This window comes from Dendropsophus ebraccatus, chromosome 4 (genome assembly GCF_027789765.1).
Source record: "Dendropsophus ebraccatus isolate aDenEbr1 chromosome 4, aDenEbr1.pat, whole genome shotgun sequence".
Lineage (NCBI taxonomy): Eukaryota > Metazoa > Chordata > Amphibia > Anura > Hylidae > Dendropsophus > Dendropsophus ebraccatus.
The window spans coordinates 15,620,956-15,644,265 of NC_091457.1; the positions used below are offsets into that span (position 1 = coordinate 15,620,956).

A 23,310-nucleotide genomic window follows, 5' to 3' on the forward strand; every position below is an offset into this window, starting at 1 on the left:
GAAACCCATTCCTACTTGAACCCTGAAAGCGTGGGGCAAAACACATAGTCAATAGGGGCCCATGAATATGCGATAAGAATACGATAATGTGAACCATGATAATTATTCCCTATGGACTCATTATGTCCTAATGACTATTACATTGTTTCTTTCTTTTCTTCTCCGAAAACAAAAAGAAAACCTAAAGCCCCGCCGTCTACCGAACGCGCCTGAAATACATCCAGCAACACTTCCTAATTTGCTATTTTTTTTTAAACGTTCTATAAAAAATTAAAATAATATTTAAGTGTTAAAATCTGTTTACTCAGCTCCGCAACGTCAAAAAAATAATAATAATAATTTTTGCATAATTCATAAAAATTATCATTTTTCCTTTGGTGCGAGCCAACGTTTAATCTTTCTAGCGGTGAAACCTCAAAGCCTTTAATCCTGGCCACTAACCATCTTATCGCTTCTATGAGTGAACGCTGATAATTTAGTCATTAACACCGTTTTACGCTTTTAAGGTTTTTGTTTTTTTTCCCTTTCCCTTGTGAGAAGCCTCCGTCCATTATACGGCGCACTTCTCACCCCACTCCTGTATAATACTCCATGTTGTTTCTCACACAATCTCCTTTTGTTTTAGGTTTGTACAGAACGACTCTTTTGTGCCGACTGAGCCAAAAACACCTCAGGACTGGGCACCGTGTCAGGGCGTAGTGTGCCAGAGAGTCCGCGGCGAGACCCGCTGACCTGAGATGGCAGAATGGTTCAGTCAATCCTTTAATTTCTGATACTAATCTGGCCTTTGTGATGGAATATGAAATTAACACAAAATGGCTGCCAGGCAGGTGCGGTAATAACGCTATTATTAAGCTCCCCGTGTGGTGTTTATTATTTACTTTTTCTATTATACGTCTTTTAAATTCAGAAGAAAAATACAAAAATGTTTCTACATTACGTCGCCATTAATTTTAAGGAGATTTTGACGACATCAGTCAGCCTCCATTTTGTCCCTTTCGGCCTTATTGCCCATAGCAACCAATTACAGGTTCGGCTTTACTGGTTCAAGGGCAGTCTTTAAGGTCAAAGGAATAGTCTAAAATGGTTGCTATGGGCAACAAGGCCACCTCATCAGGATGTAGGTTTCATCTTCTAAAATGCCCTGGAACCACTATGCTTGAGTCAGGATTGGTTGCTATGGGCAATAGGACTAGTTTAGGGTTTGTTCCCCCTAGCAACCAATGTGTACCATTTGTCTAAACTGCCCAGGAACAATTAGGCATGAGCTGTAATTGGTTGCTATGGACAACAAGGCCACTTTAGGCTTTTCGGGCCACAGTAATGCATAGAGCAGTCTTGTTGTCCATAGCAACCAATGACAGCTCAACTCGAATTATTTCCGGACAGCTTATGTACAACAAGCCCAGAGTGGTCTTGTTGCCCAGAGCAACCAGTCATGGTTCAGGCCCAATGGTTCCAGGGCAGTTTATAAAATTAAAGCCAAACTCCTTTTGGTTGCTATGGGATCTCTCTAGCAGACCACGCTGCCTTGTTTCCCATAGCAACCAGTCAGGGTTTAGCTTTGATTTTCTTAACTGCCCCAAAACAATGAAAGTTGAGCTGTGATTGGTTGCTACTGGCAATAAGGCCAAATCGTCTACTAGATGTGGACAAAAAGTGGTCTTGTTGCCCATAGAAACCAATTATAACTAAGGCATAATGGTTTCACAGCTTTATAGAAAATGAAACCTACACCATGATTGGTTACTATGGCCAACAAGGCCCAAAATGGCCTTCTAAATTTTCTAAACTGCCCTGGAACCTTAACAACAGAGTCTTGACTGGTTGCTATGGGCAACAACACCATTTCCAAAAACATGACCCAAAATGGAGAAATTTTCCATCTCTGACTTTAGATGTTGTACTACGTATACGCTGTCTGGAAGCCATGTTAGCCTTCCTCTCCCTTCATCTACACGCCGATTCCTCGAAATACGCGGTAACAGACAGTCTTCGAGGCGTTGCTCAGCAGGCAGACAAATGCTAATTCGAGGAGCATTATATGAGACTTCTGTCGGCATCCGCGTCCCCTCAGAGTCTGGAGCGAACATGAATATACGTTTAATATTTTAATAGACAGAACTGCGGTACAGTTCACCGGAGGAATTGCGAGCTTATTAAATCTGACAGCGCTCGATGCGTTACCTGGGGCGATCGCTTCCGCCTTAACGTCTGCATATATTATGGAATTGTACTTCAGACGTGGTTTAACCCCCCATCTGCTGGAAGCCATTTGGGATACGAGTCTAAACAAAGTTGCTCCTGGGCAGGTCACACTTGCGAAATATCCGATACTGCGATTGAAGAGGTTATCCAAGATTAGAATAACAAACAGCGCCACCCTTGCTGTCAGTTTGGGTGCAGAACTGCAGCTCAGTTCCACTGAAGTGAATACAGAGAGCTGTAATACCACACACAACCTAAGGTCAGGGGTGGCGCTGTTTCTGGAGGGAAGCAGCTATGCTTTTCTAATCCTGAATAATGTCTCTAAACTCATGATAAACTGGTCAAGCTTGTGGCGGCACACTTCACCCAGCTATCACTTACAATTAATTGTAACTCATTCTCTAAACTTTAGAGGAGTTTGGACTGGAGATGAGTGAACCTCGAGCACAATCTGGTTCGTCTGAACCCAAGGGCGCAGCATTTGATTCCTGGTGGCTGAAGAAGTTGAATGCAGCCCTAGGAAGTCCTGGAAAATATGGATACGGCCTATGGCCTATGACTGTATCCATGTTTTCCGCCACCAGTAATCAAATGGTGTACACTAGGGTTCGGACAAACTCAATCATGCTCAAGGTTTGCTTATCTCTAGTCTGGGCTCTGGAATCTAGAAGCTGACATATCACGACCCAGCTGATGGACTGGCCACCCTGGGGTGGCCAATCTATCAGCCCGGACAGGCCTAACATTGCCCCCACCCCCCGCCCGCCATGTTGTGACGTTATCACAACTCGGGGGAAAATGCCTTCCATTGGAGGTCCCGCCAATTATCGCTCCGTGGAATAGAGACAATGATCAGCTGATGATCGGGTCATCGTCTGATCGTTTATTTAGGTTCAAACCTAAAATCATCGGGCACCGACCAAGCATCACTGCGTGGAATAGCGATGCAGAGCGAGCGACCGACGATTGCACAAGCACCATGCTTTAGCTTAGCATGTTGCAGGTCTTCTCCTGCGCTCCTTCTTCCTCCCAGTCCCACGTGCAGCAGCAGCTTTGGTACGGCCAGGACCGCTGCGACCAGTGATTGGCTGAGCGGTCTGTCAGCTTAGACGGTCTGTCAGCACCGAAGCTGCTGCTGCGCACTGGACCGGGAGGCAGAAGGAGCGCAGGAGAAGACCTGCACCATGCTTAGGTAAAGTATGGTGTTTAAACAAGGGCTCCAAGGACATCGGTAACAATGTCCCTGCAGCCCTCGCTAAACGATTATCGGGCCGTGTAATAGGCCCAGTAGCAGATCTGCGCTCGTTTACATTAGACCTCATCGGGGAATACGACTATGATACTGCCGGTTACTGCAACCGTTCCAATTACCCCATGTAGCACAGACTCACAGATTCTTGCAACTGTTAAATAACTTTATTCATCGCAGCATAAGGACTTCAAAATCTTACCACGACCATCCCGAAACTAGAAGGTAAAGGCCCTATTCCACGAATTGATTATCGTTCATAAACTCGACCGTTCGTTAACGATAATCGCTTTGCGGAATTGGTTAAACGAGCAAACGACAAAGGCGAAATCGTTATATTGTCGTTCAAAATTGTTTTTCAGCATGTTGAAAAAAAATCGTTGGTCTTTGAAAGTTAATTCGCTAATCGGTTCGTAAAATTAGAAATCTTTCAGTCGTTCGTAAAAAGGTTTAAAAAAAGTAGGTGTATCGTATGGTCATGATCACCCTGGCGAACGTTTTAAACGACCATGTAACGACCGCAAAATAATTGTTACACTACATATATCGTTCACGTTCCCACGTGTGTTATGTGTTAATGTTCGCAAAAAAAAAAATCGTTTAGTGATCGTTAACGAGTGGTCGTTGGAGCGAGTTTTTGAATGATAATCGTTCCGTGGAATAGGGCCTTAAGACCTAGAGCATGCTCAAGTCCGATCGATCGTCATTTAAATACCGGTGGCTTAAGAAATCGGATGCAGCCCTAGGGAGTCCTGGAAAACATGGATACAGCCATAGGCCTCCCTAGAACTCCCTGGGGCTGCATCCAACTTCTTCTTTGCCAAGGATGGCTTGGTGAGAACCAACATGGTTGTCAACAAAAATTCCAAAGCTGGAGACGTTTTCCATGCCCAGATTTGCCTCTTAGGATCTAAGACAGCCGGGACGCGTATTTTACAGTAGCGGTAATGGCGGCCACAGTGGTTGCCATCCAGCTTCCCCGTTACTTTTTCGAGCTTTGGTACTAAAGACGAACTTAGTGGGAAATAACCGGATTAACCCATTGCCTGCCAGCGCTCTCGGTCACGTGCTCTCCCGTGAATGGAGCCCTCCAGGCAGCAAGCAGAGCAATAACAAAGACACAGTCATCCATTCACATGCTCCTGCCTCAGACAAAGATTCGGGTAATTTTAGAGCCGTTCCCCCCCGGAGGGGTTTCTGGAACGCTCTTAAAACATTAGCTGTGTCGGTCTTCTTTTTAATTTGCAGCATTATATTTTTATCGCCAAATAAAAGCACTAAGCGCAGCTGTAAATCACGGGGCGCGCGTTCTCTATCTCATGGGCTTCGGACTATAAAGGATGTTCTGCCATCAGGCGGGGACATAAAAAAAAACAAAAAAAGAGAAAAAAAAATCATCGCTTTCATCCTCAAAAAGTCCCAGACGAGGAGGGCATATTTCTTCGAGGTGGGCAGTTTGTGTAACAGATGTCTGCTCTGTATGGCGATACTGCCGGCTGTGCCTCTGCGCATTATGGATGCAGACGCCGCGCTTTAACTTGGTAAACACGCCGCATCAATTTTTAATTTGGTTAAAATAAAAATCGCATTTAAAAAAAAAAAAAAGAGGAGCACGGGACTTTATGTCGGTGATAAAATATGCAATTCGGAGAGTCGCAGCCTTGGAAAGCAATATGCTATGGGATACGGCCAGAAAATAAAATTATTACTGTATACAAGTGGGGTGCACTGTATAAATGGAAGCCATGACCGGAGTGGGCACCTCAGCTATACTCACTGCAGGTACTGTATACATGGTGCATATAGGATAGATGTGGTTCTCGCCATTATGTGTGACAGTGACATAGCCCGATTATAGGCCTGGATGGGCGGATTATGGTCTCATGTAATAAGACTTGCTTAGGCTGTGTTCACACGTTGCAGTTTTATTGTGTTACTGCATCATTTCTTTATTGCAATGAAATGTGTGTGAACCATAGTCTGACACTTGCTCGTCGGCTGATCGCAGGGGTCTGCCCTGTTTAAAGATCATTAGCTGTCACCCACACATCTCCCTGTGTAATAGGGAATGTGCAACTGACAGCTACAAGAGGACTGGGATGGATTTGAAATGAGGAGAAATCTCAGTCTTTCCTTTATTACCTGTTCCCTGTTTATAGTCCACTCCTGGCTTTGGCTCAAAGAAAATCTGTCAGATAATCTGTGGGTGTGATGGGGTCCTTAGGGTGGCATTACATGGCTCAAGAATTGTGCGGCAAGGGCAGCCCTTGCTTTATACAGTATATAATTAACATTATACTTACCTGTCCTGCTGCCTTTTTCCCACTCACTGCAACCGCTGCTGAAGCTTCTAAAGCTGTCTCACAGGTGACAGGGGCTCAGCCAATCATTGACTGAGACAGGACAGCACCGTGGACAGTGACTGGCTGAGCGGCCTGTCACTTAAGAAGCTTTAGTGGCGACTAAAGGTAACGGAAAAGGCTTGAATGAACGGGAGCTTGGAGAGGTAAGTATACACCTTTATTATTTTCTTTACACTACCATCAGACGTCTTTATTACAGGGAATGAATCGGTCCGATTCAGTAGATAATCGTTCATTGCAATAGAGTCCTTAATCTCGTTCAAGGAATAATCGCTCTCTGTAATAGGCACAGAGAACAGGAATGAGCAAACGCTCATTTGTTTGCTGATCATCTGACCCCTACATACAGCAGCTGATAAGTACTGGCAGACTTGGAAATAGAAGTAAATTACAAAATCTATATAACTTTCTGACACCAGTTGATCTGAAAGAAAAGAAATTTCGCTGAAGAACCCCTTTAATTTTGTTAAATGTATAATAATAAGTTGTAGATGGTATGGGGTGTAAGCCGCTGTCAGACTGTACAGATAGTGGCTTATTTCCCTGATAACTAAAGGATGAGGAAGTGGAAATCCAACTTAAAGGAGAAGTCCGGTGATTTTGAAAATCCGGCATCCGGTAAACCAGGTACGAACTTACCTCTCCCTATGCCCACGGTGAACAGTGGGACCGGCCTCAGGACCCCCCACGGGCTCCAGGGTGTACAAGACAAAACCCAGCTCATGGATTGGCCACTCAGCTAGTCAGTGACTGGGGCGGGATGCCACTCCAGTTGCTGATTGGCTAAGTGGCCAGTCCACGACCATGCCTCATTCACATGACTATCGGCAGTACACAGATATACTCCAATAGAGTGCAATGGCAACCAGCAGAATTATAACATCAGTTCTGACGTAAGTGTAAGGCAAAGTCGCTCAACATCCCAAAATAATAAGTGTTTGCAAACTGATGCCATTTTCTATATTACCGAAAGAACGCCTTTAAGAAGTGAAGATTCCCTTTAACACTCTCTGGGCTCTCATGAAGGAGATAAACATCGCCTGGTATAGCCATGAATTACAAGCCTTGTACTCTGCCTGATGGCGGTGTATACCGCTAGCAAAACAAACAAGTTCACCGGTGGAATTGCGTTACTCTGACCCCATGAAGCGGTGGATATGCCATTAATATTTCTCCGCTCGGTGGAGGTCACAAGGGGCGCAGACATTATTAAATATCCGGTTTCTGGAGCGGCGTTTGCGTAAGCCTCGTAAGAGCCGGCTCCGATATTGTTCAGGAAGGATCCGCTGTGTGTAAGTAGTAAGGAAGTGACCTGGACTAGCCGCGATCTACCTGCACCGGAGAGGACTGGCACTGAGTACCAGGTTACCAGTCACGGCTCAGATGTCCATGGTTACACCTTCTCCTTATATCTGGGGGACAGATCACATGTGCAAAGCATCGGGGGGGGGGGGGGGGGGAGACTTCTGCCCTTTCAGGTCCACAGTTTTGCCCATAGACATCAGGGGACACTAATGGTGCGTTTACACAGACAGATTTATCTGACAGATCTTGTTAATTTTTTTATTTTTATTTATACATACATTTTCTTTAAAGGGATATTCCACTCCATAACTTTTGCTATGTTGCTGCCCATGGTGAGACTAACAATTCCTTCCATACTTGTTATCTATTCAGCCTCCTTCCCCCAGTTCTCAGCTGCTGCTTTCTGCTGAAGACAAAAATCTGTGTGTGAGCTTTTCTCTCTGTCTCCCCCTCCTCCCCCCTCCCTTCTGAGACGGCTGATGGAAACAAGTCCCTGACTTGTTGTATCTGTAATGTTGTAGATTCTTTGTAATACTGAAAGTGTCATTCTGAGCTGCTAATAAACTCACTGTGATAATCCCTCCCACCATTACAAAGAGGCTACAAAGTTGCAGATAAAGCCTGCCAGGGACTTGTTTACATCAGCCGTCTCTGAAGGGAGGGGGAGAGACGGAGAAAAAAAACTCACACAGATTTTTGTGTCTTCAGTAAAAAGCAGCAGCTCAGAACTGGGGAAAGGAGACTGAATAGACAATAACAAGTATGGAAGAAATTGTAAGTCTCACCATGGGCAGCAACATATCAAAAGTGACGTTTCAGTGGAATACAAAGTTAAATATTACAAAGTTAACTTTCCTAAAGAAATAACTATTTTACCCCTTCAACCATTTAAAGGGACCATAAGATCCATGAAACCTGCTGATATGTCCTGATAACGTACCGGGCGCTGAGGATGATGGTAGTTTCCTTACCTTGATCCTCAGCACAGTTTTCGTGTACTCTGTAGTTTAATCCATATGCTAATGAAGCTTTTTGGTGCACTAGAGGCGGGACTACCTATTAGCCGTGGCCGGAAGGGAGGGGGAGCTATGGGGACATATCAGCAGGTTACATGCTTCTGTTTACCTTTAAGATCCCCGCAGACATTAGTCACAAGTCAGCTGTGTGGCTGTCTGGGGGGAGTTTGTTACCCGCTAAGACAGTATATGTGGCGGTGTCATGCGCAGCCGTGCTTCTCCCATCTCCTCATATTGCTGGATGCAGGAAGCTCTGATGATCATTAATGTAGCACAAATTAAATTCACGGTGAATAATGAGTGGGGGGTGGGGGTGGTGGGTGCGGCGGCGCCAGGTTCTTAATCACGGCAGAGTATACAGATACAATTACAGTTGTTATTCGCTGCACACAATCTACCTGGAAATAAGAATCATTTGGTTTAATCCACTTAAGTCGCCTCATCTATTACTGAGGTAGGAGTTTAATTAAAATGACAAGAGCGAAGCGCCAGAGGCGGCGTGAAATGAGAGCACGTGAGGCTTCTCGAGAAAACACCGAGCCGTAATGGGGAACATGAAGCCTCCCAGCACATACATACTGTCGGGCAGGGGGATACTTTAGAACTGGGGAAGGGACATCTGTGGACTCCCGATAAGCCTGTCCAGTGTCCTGCTTCTAAACTACAACTCCCAGCATGCCCTGGGAACTGTATTTCTACAACAGTTGGGAAGCATCAGGCTGGACGCCTTATACCATATACACAATGATATCGCTTTCGAACCCGCAGTGTGAAATCCGCTGCAGACACGTCCTGTGTGAATTTAGCCTAAAGGGTTTTCTTCTTTCAAATCAACTGTAAATCAATCGTTTACACGTAACGATTATCGTTCGAATTTACACGATAACGATCGAATCTGAACGATAATCGTACGTGTAAACGCAGTGAACGATCAAGCGACGAGCGAGAAATCATTCATTTTGATCTTTCAACATGTTCTCAAATCGTCGTTGATTGTTCCCAAAAAATTTGCAGATTGTTCCTTTGGTCTTTTAACGATTTCACCTATGTGTGAGATAGGCTTAAGCGATCGCAAAACAGTTTTTCCGTACGATGTATCGTTACGTCTAAACGCTGATCGTTATAAAAAAAAACATTGTTCATTCAAAATCTTAAATCGTACGATCGGGCGAATTATCGCTCCGTGTAAAACCACCCTTACATAGATTTCTCAATTATTTAAATTTAAAAAATCTCCAAACTTCCAGTACTTATCAGCTGCAGTATGTCCTGCAGGAAGTGATGCCTAGCCACAGTGCTCTCTGCTGCCACCTCTGTCCATATCAGGAACTGTCCAGAGCAGGAGAGGTTTTCTATGGGGATTTGCTACTGGTCTGGACAGTTCCTGACATGGAAAGAGGTGGCAGCATAAAGCACAGTGTCTATACAGGACATACAGCAGCTGATAAGTACTGGAAGACTGGAGATTTTTATATAGAAATAAATTACAAATCTGTATAACTTTCTGGAGCGGAGATAGTTTGTTGTGCCATTCAATCACCGCTATTGCACCCAGACCCCATATAGCTCCTGAAACATACAGACCGGGCACAACACAACCTATTATGTGGCCCGGGCCAATGTGATGCATAAGTGGACTAGGTGGCCCATAGCGCTGGGTTCTGCCATCTCTCCTGTGTGTGTGAGAGGCTTTGTTCGCAGGCTGGTATGCAGCGGCTTCCCTCCCAGCGGGGACGGCATTCAGGCTCAGGTTCTAGACAAGGATCAGGTTACAGGGAAGAAACCCAACTGCAGCAATGACAGCTCATTCATGGCCTGGATGTCTATGGTAGCTGCATTGACTAAAGCGGAACATACTGGAGAAAAGCAGTATTATATTCTTATTATTGGATAACATGTTAGAACATGGCAGCGAGGGGAGACTGATCCAACAATGGAAAACCCCGACACCGCTGTGTATACCGCTGTTTATACCGCTGAGACAACTGGTATAAAGAGACGAGTGCCAACCTGGAGGTAACATATACATCCTACAGCAAGATACCGCACCACCCAACTACAACCGCCCATAGAGAAGGGTAAAGGACAAGTCACTGTGCATTCTGATTACTTATCCTGTACTTATCCTGATTACTCCAGAGCTGCACTCACTATTCTGCTGGTGGCATCACTGTGTACATACATTACATTACTGATCCTGAGTTACATCCTGTATTATACTCCAGAGCTGCACTCACTATTCTGCTGGTGGGGGTCACTGTGTATATATATTACATTACTGATCCTAAGTTACATTCTGTATTATACTCCAGAGCTGCACTCACTATTCTGCTGGTGGAGTCACTCTGTACATACATTACTGATCCTGTACTGATCCTGAGTTACATCCTGTATTATACTCCAGAGCTGCACTCACTATTCTGCTGGTTAGGTCACTGTGTACATGCATTACATTACTGATCCTGCACTGATCCTGAGTTACATCCTGTATTATACTCCAGAGCTGCACTCACTATTCTGCTGGTGGGATCACTGTGTACATACATTACATTACTGATCCTGAGTTACATCCTGTATTATACTCCACAGCTGCACTCACTATTCTGCTGGTGAGGTCACTGTGTACATACATTACATTACTGATCCTGAGTTACATCCTGTATTATACTCCGGAGCTGCACTCACTATTCTGCTGGTGGGGTCACTGTGTACATACATTACATTACTGATCCTGAGTTACATCCTGTATTATATCCAAGAGCTGCACTCACTATTCTGCTGGTGGGGTCACTGTGTACATACATTACATTACTGATCCTGAGTTACATCCTGTATTATATCCAAGAGCTGCACTCACTATTCTGCTGGTGGGGTCACTGTGTACATACATTACTGATCCTGCACTGATCCTGAGTTATATCCTGTATTATAACCACTACATTGGTTGCTGTACACTCATGTCAGGTACATAGTATAATATCAGGGTGACTACCAGTAAGTGAGGTGTGCCCTGCCCAGTAGTAATGTGATCCCAGGATGTGGCACCAGCCTCCGCCATCACCGCACCCCTCTCCCTCATCCAGGTGCCAACAAGCCAGGGCACCCACACATCTCCTGCTGGCGGCAAACCTCCTGGGATTGATGTCTGTTCTAGGAAATAAGAGCTTTGGCTGCGGCTTTGGCCACTCAGTCGGGAAGGATCCTGGTGGAGCAATGAGGAGGGATTCCGGGACTCGGCATATAATATCGGCTCCTGACCACTTCTCCTCTCCTCACTATAATTAGCAAAAATTAATTTGTCCTAAATATAAAAAGCAATTTCCAGCTCGGAGAACATGAACCCCCAAAGAGCCAAACCTCATTTGTTTCTTTATTCTACAGCGGCCGCCGAGAACATGAGGACAACCCAAGATAGAGCATTAGCCTGTCTGCGGCTGGTCCACGACTACTACTCCCATCGTGCAAAGCTTTGGCTGTACAGACATGATGGGAGTTGTCATTTGGGGTTTTCCAGTGTCAAATCCAGCAAATTCAGCTGTTTAAAGGGGAACTCTGGATAAGAAAAACTTGTTTTCTATTAAATGTACATTAAGAGTTAAATATGTATCTGAATGGTTCTGCCACACTGGTAGCTGATAGAAATCCAGGAAGAGAAAAAAATGGCCCCTGTGCAAATCCACATTGTCTCCTGCTCCCACTGCTCTCCCACCTTAGGAGACAAATCTTCCATGCCTCTGTCTCACATAGTGTGTGTTTGCTGAGCACAGGCTGATGATGCAGACAGGGCGTGATGTCACAGGAGGCGGGGCTGGATCCCCCAATCCCCTGAGTGATTCACCATCTCTGACCAGCCAGAAGCAGGTGTTGCACTGATTTCTCTGATTGCGCAGAAGTCTGCAGTGAAATTAGGGCTGTGTTCACACATGTTGGAGTGTCATTGCAGAACTGCAGCGTATTCACAAAAATGATGCAGTAACACAAGTGAATGATGCTTAACGGCAGAAAGGATCAGAGCCTTATTGTGGGGCTCAACTTCAAAGATAACAGATGCCTGATCATAATATGTGCGTGGAAATAAAAAGGAAAAAAAAATCAAAAAGTTCTTTACTTTATTCCAATATCAGCGTTACAAGTAGAGAATACAGGGTGCTGCGTGGTGTTACAGGTTGAGAATACAGCGTGCTGTGTGGTGTTACAGGTAGAGAATACAGCGTGCTGTGTGGTGTTACAGGTAGAGAATACAGTGTGCTGTGTGGTGTTACAGGTTGAGAATACAAGGTGCTGTGTGGTGTTACAGGTAGAGAATACAGCGTGCTGTGTGGTGTTACAGGTAGAGAATACAGTGTGCTGTGTGGTGTTACAGGTAGAGGATACAGCACTGTGTGGTGTTACAGGTAGAGAATACAGCGTGCTGTGTGGTGTTACAGGTAGAGAATACAGCGTGCTGTGTGGTGTTACAGGTAGAGAATACAGCGTGCTGTGTGGTGTTACAGGTAGAGAATACAGCGTGCTGTGTGGTGTTACAGGTAGAGAATACAGTGTGCTGTGTGGTGTTACAGGTAGAGAATACAGTGTGCTGTGTGGTGTTACAGGTTGAGAATACAGTGTGCTGTGTGGTGTTACAGGTTGAGAATACAAGGTGCTGTGTGGTGTTACAGGTAGAGAATACAGGGTGCTGTGTGGTGTTACAGGTAGAGAATACAGCGTGCTGTGTGGTGTTACAGGTAGAGAATACAGTGTGCTGTGTGGTGTTACAGGTAGAGAATACAGTGCTGTGTGGTGTTACAGGTAGAGAATACAGCGTGCTGTGTAGTGTTACAGGTAGAGAATATACTGTGCTGTGTGGTGTTACAGGTAGAGAATACAGCGTGCTATGTGGTGTTACAGGTAGAGAATACAGTGCTGTGTGGTGTTACAGGTAGAGAATATACTGTGCTGTGTGGTGTTACAGGTAGAGAATACAGGGTGCTGTGTGGTGTTACAGGTAGAGAATATACTGTGCTGTGTGGTGTTACAGGTAGAGAATACAGGGTGCTGTGTGGTGTTACAGGTAGAGAATATACTGTGCTGTCGGGTGTTACAGGTAGAGAATACAGCGTGCTGTGTGGTGTTACAGGTAGAGAATACAGTGTGCTGTGCGGGTGGGACCACAATGAAATCATAAATTACTGCAAATAATTCAGTAACACAATGAAACTGCAATGTGTGAACACAGCCTAGATGTTCTGCAACAGCTTTGGGCGGGGAAGAGGCAGGGTGGAGGACTGTGATGAACAGCTGAGGGAAAGCAATGCATTCTGGAACCTGTAGTACTGTGTACAACTGCTCAACCAGGAAGTGCAGAAACATAAAACAAAACAACCCCAACCCTAAAACAAATGGATTTTTGGAAGTTTTAAAAATGGAATAGATAGGTAAGTAATGCTTTATGCTTCTGCAGAAGTTTCTTTTTTTTTTTTAACCTCTACCTGGAGTTCCCCTTTAAAGGAGTCCGCCAGCAATCATCTGTAACCTGTGTTTACTTTCCCTGCAGCGCCACCACAGGGAAAATTAAGCATTACACCATGTCTACTAGAATCAATAGTTGTCTATGTAAGGCCCCGTTCACACTACGGAATCGGCACCGAAATTCCGCTCAGAACCCCCGCCCGCTGACTCGACGGCAAGTCCCAGCTGCTATCTCTTTCAATGAGGCAAGCCTCCCATTGAAACAGATAGCAGGCGGCATTTGGCGCAGAGTCCGCGGGCGGGGGTTCAGATCGGAATTTCAGCGCCAATTCCGTAGGTTGAAGGGGCCCTAATGCAGGACAGGACAGGGCCGTCCTATGACCACAGAGACTGAAGGGACCAAAGCACTGCGGACCTCATGCAGTTATTTCCTGCACAGCAGTGTCCCGGTCACCTGCTTTACAGCTCCATTCAAGTGATTGGGAGCAGGAGCTCCACTATGCTAAGTCAGAACTGCAGATTCAGTATTCTTAGAGTTGGTGGGGGTCCTAAAAGTCAGACACCCATCAAACATAAGGCCTAGTGATTTAGGAATAGCCCTTTAGGAGTTGATAAAACCAGACATCCCCTTACCCGCACTTACACTCAGCCATTCACACGGCTGCTATAATTTTCTGCACCTACACTCAGTTATACACACTGCTGTTTCTGTCACTGCCCTCCTGCACAGCTCCAATTCTCACTTCCTGACTGGTCCATGCTGAACACACCCCCTTCCCCATTGCTGTCATGTGACCACACAGACCTCTGACAGCAGCCCTGCTTCTCTATTCTAGCCTGTTGTACTACACTACTGCATTATGGGGATCTGCAGTTCCATTCTGTATCTAAAAACAGCTGCTGTGTTATCAGCAATATACAGTTACTATACATTATACTCCACATGCTGATTGCTATACTGTACAGTAACTTATATATCACAGATTCTGCTGTTTCTCATTCTTTGTTTTATCTGTTCTACATGTTATTCAGAATAAGAAAAAAAATCATTATTTTTGGGGTGTGGAACCAATTGTCTGCATTTCAATGGGAAAATTTGCTTTGGTTTAAGAGTGGATTTGGATTACAAGCACAGTCCAGGAACGGATAACGCTTGTAATACAAGACACCACTGTATATATATATATATATATATATACACACACAAATTCTGGTGATTCTGCACATATTATTGTCAGCCGAGACGTTGAAGCGTCCTTCGTTGCAGAATAGAAATGGCTGCGGATCAATAACCAAAGCCGCTTTACACAGACAAATGTAGGTTAATATCCCCCCCGCAGGCCGCGGCGTATTACAAAAGGAGTGAAACGATTCTGTATAACTGAGCCGGAAGCAAATGAAGGGGGAAAAAAAAAAAAGCTAAATAATCTCATGGATTAAAGCAAAGCGATGTCCAACAAGTGAGTCACGGGGCAGCCCGGATAATCCTACATATCACTGACATGGTGGGGTGACACACCGCCGCCCTGGTACACAGGAACGCAACACAGCCGGAATATATGATGTCAGGAAGAGGCTTCAAGGAACGGTCCATTCTAGATAGTGTAGAGAGAGGCTCTGTCTAAAGACCAACACTCTCTATAAAGATATTAACCCTTCAATAAAAAAAAAACATTATATCAAGTTATGGGAAAGTTGGGTGAAGAAATGACATCATAAATACTGTTAACCCCCAGCAGGCCAAATTTTTCCAGTTTCTAAATCCCCTCCCAGTAAAACATCTCAAGACCACTAGATGTCTCACTTCTCTGCACTCCACTGTCTAATGCTTAATGTCAAAGGAAATCTGTCTCTAGTAACAGACACAGCAAGACAAAACACAGGAAGTGGGAGCAGAGAATACTATGTGCTCTATAGAGGAGAGCAAGCCTGGGATGGGTACCTGTTCACACTAAGTAAAAAGGTGGAAGTTCCACAGGCGGGGTTTCCTCTCGGAATTTCCTTCTGTTTTCCGTAGTGTGAACGGGCCCTAAACCAGTCTGCCGGCTGAAGATCATCCACACTGTTCCTAGAAGGTAAATCAAGGCTTTCCTCTCATCTCTGACCCCCTATATTGCTCAGGGCAGCTGCCCATTGTGTATACACCAGCATATATACTGCTGTATGTCCAGGCAGCGGATGTTAGCAAAAGGTTTCTATTTACTGACAGCAAACGCATCGTATAAAAGCAAAAGGGGGATGGGATTACAGAAATGATGGGGGGGGGGGGGGGGAATAATGACATAATTCCATCTACAGATTCTTGCACGTATTACATAGCCGAATAAAGTTATTCAAAAGGCCAGTTACATTATAAGCTGACATTTATAAAGTGTCACCCTCGGCCGGGATTTGCTGTCTTCATATCACGGCTTTTCCGTCACACGCTCTGAACTTTCCACATGATATAGTTTCTATACGAGATTAAAGTGTTGCCGTCTCCCCTCCCCCAGCCCAACCGGCCAGATGTGCTAATAATGCAGGGGCCTGTGACAACCCAAAGAAGGCGGCCATATACGACCCCAGTACAGGGATACATAACAGAACACATAGACCCCCCTGGACCAGGGAACAGACAGACCCCCCCCCCCCCCCATCCCAGTATAAGGAAGGGGAACAAGCAGAACCCCCGTCTAAAAAATAAAAAGGGGGAACACAGAACCCCACCACCGGCTAAGGAGTGGGGAACAGCAGACCCCCCCAATCTAAGGAACATAGAGAGGATGCATACCCCTCAGTTTAAGGAGTGAGGAACATGCAAAATAAGGAACGAGGAAGGATGCATACCCCTCAGCCTAAGGACCGGGTCACAAGCATACCCCCCCAGACTAAAGAGCAGGGTACAAGCAGACCCCCCAGACTAAAGAGCGGGGTAAAAACAGACTCCCCCCCCCCCAGACTAAGGATCGGGTCACAAGCATACCCCACCAGACTAAGGATCGGGTCACAAGCATACCCCCCCCAGACTAAGGATCGGGTCACAAGCATACCCCACCAGACTAAGGATCGGGTCACAAGCATACCCCACCAGACTAAGGATCGGGTCACAAGCATACCCCCCCAGACTAAGGAGCTGGGTACAAGCATACCCCCCAGACTAAGGAGCGGGTCACAAGCATACCCCCAAGACTAAGGAGCGGGTCACAAGCATACCCCCCAGACTAAGGAGCGGGTCACAAGCATACCCCACCAGACTAAGGATCGGGTCACAAGCATACCCCCCCAGACTAAGGAGCTGGGTACAAGCATACCCCCCAGACTAAGGAGCGGGTCACAAGCATACCCCCAAGACTAAGGAGCGGGTCACAAGCATACCCCTCAGACTAAGGAGCGGGTCACAAGCATACCCCCCAGACTAAGGAGCGGGGTACAAGCATACCCCCCAGACTAAGGAGCGGGGTACAAGCATACCCCCCAGACTAAGGAGCGGGGTACAAACAGACCCCCCACTGCCAAATCCCCCTCACAGCATTTTCATTGTGGGTTTTTTTGGGGGTCAGTAGTGATTTGTAGGGGTGCTGGTTTGCTCTGACGTATATCCATAGGCTTTTCTATAGGACCAAAAAAAAGATTTAAAAAAAAACAAAAAACCTGATACCGTCCACTTGGCATAAGCTCCAGGTATTCATAGACCTTCACTCCCTGACAGAGAAAACTACAACCCCCATCCTGCCCCAATAGACTACATCCCTCATCACGCTGTGACAGCAATTGCTTGTTGCAGAACTATGACCCCCATCATGCTGGCCTACCTGATGAGAGTTGTATCACTGGTGGAGATCACAAAGCAAACAACCCCTGACAGACTGTCCAATACAGATCTTCATATAATGCAGAACTACAACTCCTGTTGGTCTCTCACTGCCTACATGATGAAAGTTGTAGTTTTGCAACCACTAATGTCATCAAATCCCCCCCCCCCCCCTCCCATGCCGGAGAAGACGTCCACCTCCTCTATAGAAGGAACCTCCATATAGGATTCAGAGCACATTACATGTCATCTCCGGTTAGTGCAAAACTACAACTCCCAGCATACCTGGACCAGAGCCACAGGATAGGGAACAGCCGTGTGAAGAGACATCCCAGTGCAGCCCATGGAGGGCATGATGGGAGTTGTAGTTAGAAAAGAAAATAGCAGTATACAGAACATATATGATCATATGAGATCGCCAGCTGCTGCACAACTACAACTCCCAGCATGCCCAGATAGCCAAACTTGTATGAGACAGGTTCCGCCCCCACTATAGAATACATATATAACCACCTTATTAAGTGATCTCCAGCTGCTGCAAAACTACAACTCCCAGCATGCCCAGATAGCCACCCCAGCAGTATATAGACCCCTATAGGATCTAAAGGTAATCACAGTGTATACAGCCCACTATAGAATACATAGGCGATCTCCAGCGGCTGCAAAACTACAACTCCCAGCATGCCTGGACAACCATTGGCGGCATCAAACCGAAACCTCCCGTCACGTCCTGATGGCCGACATGGTGGGAACTATATATAGGAACAGCGACAGAGCTACGGAATGGGGAAGAGCGGTGTAAACAGACATGGGGGGCATGATGGGAGTTGTAGTTCCCCACAGGTTAATGACTGAATATGGATTATAACACAAACGTTAGCGAGACAGATGGCCCAGCAGTATACAGACCCCCTAAAGCAGCAAAACTACAACTCTCACCATGCCCGAACAGCCAAAGCTTTAGCATGATGGGAGTTGTAGTTCTGCATCCCTGTCCTATAGGATCCACTGTGTACACAGTCTATTATAGAATACATATGTCAAGTGATGATGCAAAACTACAACTCCCATCAAGCTAAAGCGTTGGCTGGGAGTTGTAGTTTGGAGAGCAGAGGTTCCCGACCCCTGCCGTATAGGATCCACGGTGTATACAGCCCAGTATAGAATACATACGTCAAGTGATGATGCAGAACTACAACTCCCAGCATGCTATGCAGCCAACCTTGCTTGAGAGAGACCCCAGCAGTATACAGGCCCCCATATAGGAGCTAGAATATACAATACACATCAAGTGATCTCCAGCTGCTGCAAAACTACAACTCCCAGCATGCCTGGACAGCCTTCGGCTGTCCAGGCATGCTGGGAGTTGTAGTTTTGCACCCACTATTGAGCTACAGGTTGGAGACCACTCCTGTAAGGAGGGTAGCACCCCAAAACAAAGCCATAGAGGGGATCACCAATGTTATGGGGTCCCTAAAGTAGGAGGGGCCACAGGCTCTTGTTGCAATCACGTGATGCATAGAGGAGAGTTGCAAAAGTCAGCGCCCCCCTCCTCCTCCTCCATAGCAATGCATTAGTGTTTACTACTCACCTACTGAGCCCAACATGAGACACAGGAGCCACATGTCCCGGAATGCTGAGGGGCCCCGACCTCTCCTGGGGGCCACACACCGCCCGGGACCGGCTGTATCCATTCAGTAGAGCCGCAGCCCGGGACGCATAGTGCCCTTCCCCTGGAAGCAGATCACCCGTGTGAGTGTGTGACACGGCCAGTGTGTGTGAGGGAGCCTGACATGCGCAGTACGTCTCCCCTGCACAGTACGCCATGCTATGTGATACTCCCTACTGGACAACTACAACTCCCAGCAAGCCGTAAAGCAACGCACTCGCCTCCTATAGCCTAGCGGGAGCCGCGTTGCCCATAGCAACCAATCAGCGCTGTGCCGTTAGGAAACCGAAACGTGGAGTCTGATTGGTTGCTATGGGCAACAGTCATGGATACTCAAGGCCCACAGCTATATATGTACTGGTTAAACCCCAAATATTATACAGCACCACCCCTGTGTCTCAGGTTGTGTGTGGTAATACAGTTCATCTCTATTCACTTCAATGCAACTGAGAAGCAAAAACACACCCAAACTGAGGGTAGGAGTGTTGCTGTTTCTAGAAGAAAGCCCCTTAAAGGGGGTTCTCTAGCCTAGATAATAAGGGCTAACACACAGTATTACACTGAGGCCATGTCCGCACACTGTTTATACACTATACACCTAAGCATCATATATAAGTCCAAAGAACGCAAAATAAAGACACAACACATTGTAATCAGGTGTCAAAAGGGCCAAATTTTATTGAAAATCACATGACACTGAAAATGGCATACCCCAGACTCACTAAGAGTCACCCTCCAGCACTCAGGTGAGGAAAAACCCCCTGTGGGGGAAACCTCGAGGGAGCCATGGCTGGAGAGTTGCCCCTCCCCTGGGCTTAGAGGGTAATACCATACCATACCATACATAGATGTGGCTGCAATATGTGTCACCTTGTTGATGGCTAGGCGGATGGATCTCTTCTTCCTCACAGGTCCAGGCCCGCTTCTCAAGAAGGTGGAGACTCGGTTGAAGGGGTAGTCTAAAGCAGACCACCCCTTTTCCCCTGCTAGAACCTCCAAAAACATCAAGGGTGGGGGGAGTAAAATAATCAAGCTCAAGGTCCTCTGGCTCATCCAAGATGGCGCTGATCAGGGCGCGGTGCATTGCTTTTATGGAACCTTCCTTATGACATAAGCAACTGTCATCACTGGGCACGGTTGCTATGGCTACAACAGGTAAACAGTGATCTGACATATTAACCCTTTAATGACTGTCCATGCGACTTACTACGGCCGTACTTTACACGGCTTTCGGCCGTACTTAAATTAAAAGAAAGTTATGTTCATCTGGCTGATACTGTAGTAGTCAGATATCGGCCATTGTTTGACGCAGCCATGTCAAACAACGGCCAATGTTTTCACAAGTGTGTAAACATAGCCTTTGTGAGTTTTCAATCCCCTTCTGGTTTTGCTAGCAAAATACTGAGCAAAAATACAGTGTGTGAACATAGCCTGAGACTGTCTTTACTAATTTGAATGGGAAAGTTCGAACTATGACGTCTCCCGGCTTCCTGCTTGTCACTCTTCTTACCATTTTTGAGTCTGCTGCGTCTTCAATGTCAGAAGTAGTAACAAGAGTGACAAGCGGGGAGCCCTGGAGGACCCAGTTAAAGAGTACTTATCATGTGGCCAGCGCAGCAGGATATGTTGCCAAACTTCTGCTGATACGTTGTCCTCTTCCAACGCAAACTCCCTAAAGTCTGACACAATGCTCTCTGCTGCCACCTCTGTCCGTGTCAGGAACTGTCCAGAGCAGGAGAGGTTTTCTATGGGGATTTGCTCCTGCTCTGGACAGTTCCTGACACGGACAGACGTGGCAGAGAGCACTGTGTCACACTGGAAAGAATACACCACTTCCTGCAGGACATACAGCAGCTGATAAGTACTGGAAGACTTGAGATTTTTAAATAGAAGTAAAGTACAAATCTATATAACTTTCTGACACCAGTTGATTTTCGCTGGAGCAACCCACGCTGCTGGTTGTAGAGGTCCTCATGCCGTGTCCGGTTCAGCCTCCCAGTGTCGGTATTTTGAAGAAAAGCTCCTTTCTTTGATGTGGGGGGGGATTCAATCTGGCGTGGCCTAGAGAATCTGTGCCCTAGGCCTGCGGCGCCTCTTTCCCCGCCTCCATCCAGCTCAGGAGCATGCTTAAAGTGATTCTCTAGGCCACACCAGATTGACTCCCCGCCCCGCCGCAACCATAAAAGTAGTTTTTCTTCAAAATACCGTCACCGGGAGAGAGGCCGACCACCGAACCCTTGACACGGCACCGTGAGGACCTACCTCTACAACATGGTACCAGCAGTTACGCTTTAATTTACTATTTTTTATTTAATATATATATTTTTTTTTGTCAGTTAAAAACAGTTGAGCTCAGTGATAGAGAACAGGAAAGCTTTATTCCCCTGTAACGTCTGGGATTACATTTATATAAGGGTGCGTTTACACAGGCAGATTTATCTGACAGATTTTTGAAGCCAAAGCCAGGAACAGACTATAAACAGGGAACAGGTCATAAAGGAAAGACTGAGGTTTAAACTCTTTTCAAATCCATTCCTGGCTTTGGCTTCCAGAATCTGTCAGATAAATCTGCCTGTGTAAACGCACCATTAGGGCTATAAACACACAGGCAGTTTTTGGTGCAGTTTTGACTCAAAGCCCGGAGTAGAACCAAAAGTAAAGGAAGAATAACGGAATCTAGTACAAAATTCCATAGTCACAAAGTTAGTGGAACAATCCCCTCTGACAAAGTGGAGAGGCTAAAGAGGTTATCCAGTGTTAGGGTGCCTTTACACGGAGAGATTTATCTGACAGATTTTTTAAGACAAAGCCAGGAAAAGACTATAGACAGGGAACAGGTCATAAAGGAATACTGATGTTTCTCCTCTTCTCATATCCACTCCTGGCTTTGGCTTCAATAATCTGTCAGATAAATCTCTCTGTGTAAAGGCACCTTTAGAAAAACAGCACCGCTCTTCTCTCTATTGAAGTGAATGGAGCTTCATTGCAAACCACATCTAAGCTGGATTCAAGAGTGGTGCTGTCTCTGGAAGAAAGTAGCCATGTTTTTCTAACGCTGGATAACCCCTTTAACCCCTTAAGGACAGAGCCAATTTCGATTTTTGCGTTTTTGTTTTTTCCTCCTTGTGCATCAAAGGCCATAGCAGTTGCATTTTTCCACCTAGAAACCCACATGACCCCTTATTTTTTGCGTCACTAATTGTACTTTGCAATGACAGGCTGAATTTTTACATAAAGTACACTGCGAAACCAGAAAAAAATTCAAAGTGTGGTGAAATTGAAAAAAAAAAACGCATTTTGTTTATTTGAGGGAAATGTGTTTTTACGCCATTCGCCCTGGGGTAAAACTGACTTGTTATGCATGTTCCTCAAGTCGTTACGATGAAAACGATATATAACATGTATAACTTTTCTTGTATCTGATGGCCTGTAAAAAATTCAAACCATTGTCAACAAATATACGTCACTTAAAATCGCTCCATTCCCAGGCTTATAGCGCTTTTATCCTTTGGTCTATGGGGCTGTGTCAGGTGTCATTTTTTGCGCCATGATGTGTTCTTTCTATCGGTACCTTGATTGCGCATATACGACTTTTTGATCGTTTTTTATTACAATTTTTCTGGATTTGATGCGACCAAAAATGCGCAATTTTGCACTTTAGGATTTTTTTGCGCTTACGCCGTTCACCGTACGAGATCAGGAATGTGATTAATTAATAGTTCGGGCAATTACGCACGCGGCGATAGCAAACATGTTTGTTTATTTATTTATTTGTTTACTTTTATTTATAACCTGGGAAAAGGGGGGTGATTCAGACTTTTATTGGGGGAGGGGGCTTTTTATTGACAACAACACTTTATATTTTTTTTTTACACATATACTAGAAGCCCCCCTGGGGTTAGGGTTATTCCCCCCTGGGGTTAGGGTTATTCCCCCCTGGGGTTAGGGTTATTCCCCCCTGGGGTTAGGGTTATTCCCCCCTGGGGTTAGGGTTATTCCCCCTGGGGGACTTCTAGTGTATACACTTTGATCTCTCATTGACATCTCTGCAGCATAGATATGCTGCAGGGATCCATGAGATAGGCACTCGTTTGCTTTCGGCTGCTGCAGCCGTAAGTAAACGAGTGCCGAGCCGGGGACGGCGCCATCTTGGAGCGGTCCCCGGCCGGCTTCAGAAACGGAGATCGCTCCTCCGGGATAACATCCCGGAGGAGCGATCTCCGCCACTAGACACCAGGGAGATGCTGGATCCGGTAATCGGA

General features: G+C 45.9%; 1 protein-coding gene across 2 annotated transcripts in view; it reads right to left on the reverse strand.

Annotated features, from left to right (window-relative positions):
- The window catches only part of LDLRAD3 (low density lipoprotein receptor class A domain containing 3), a 131,535-nt gene extending 112,294 nt beyond the window's left edge, over positions 1 to 19,241 (reverse strand). The window contains exon 1 of one of the 2 annotated variants that reach the window (XM_069965157.1): positions 18,971 to 19,241. In XM_069965157.1, the coding sequence (XP_069821258.1) occupies positions 18,971 to 19,073 (103 nt within the window). In that variant the 5' untranslated portion in view covers positions 19,074 to 19,241. The remainder of the gene's footprint in view (positions 1 to 18,970) is intronic. The other variant, XM_069965159.1, reaches the window with a different exon arrangement.
- Between the last annotated feature and the right edge of the window lie 4,069 nt (positions 19,242 to 23,310).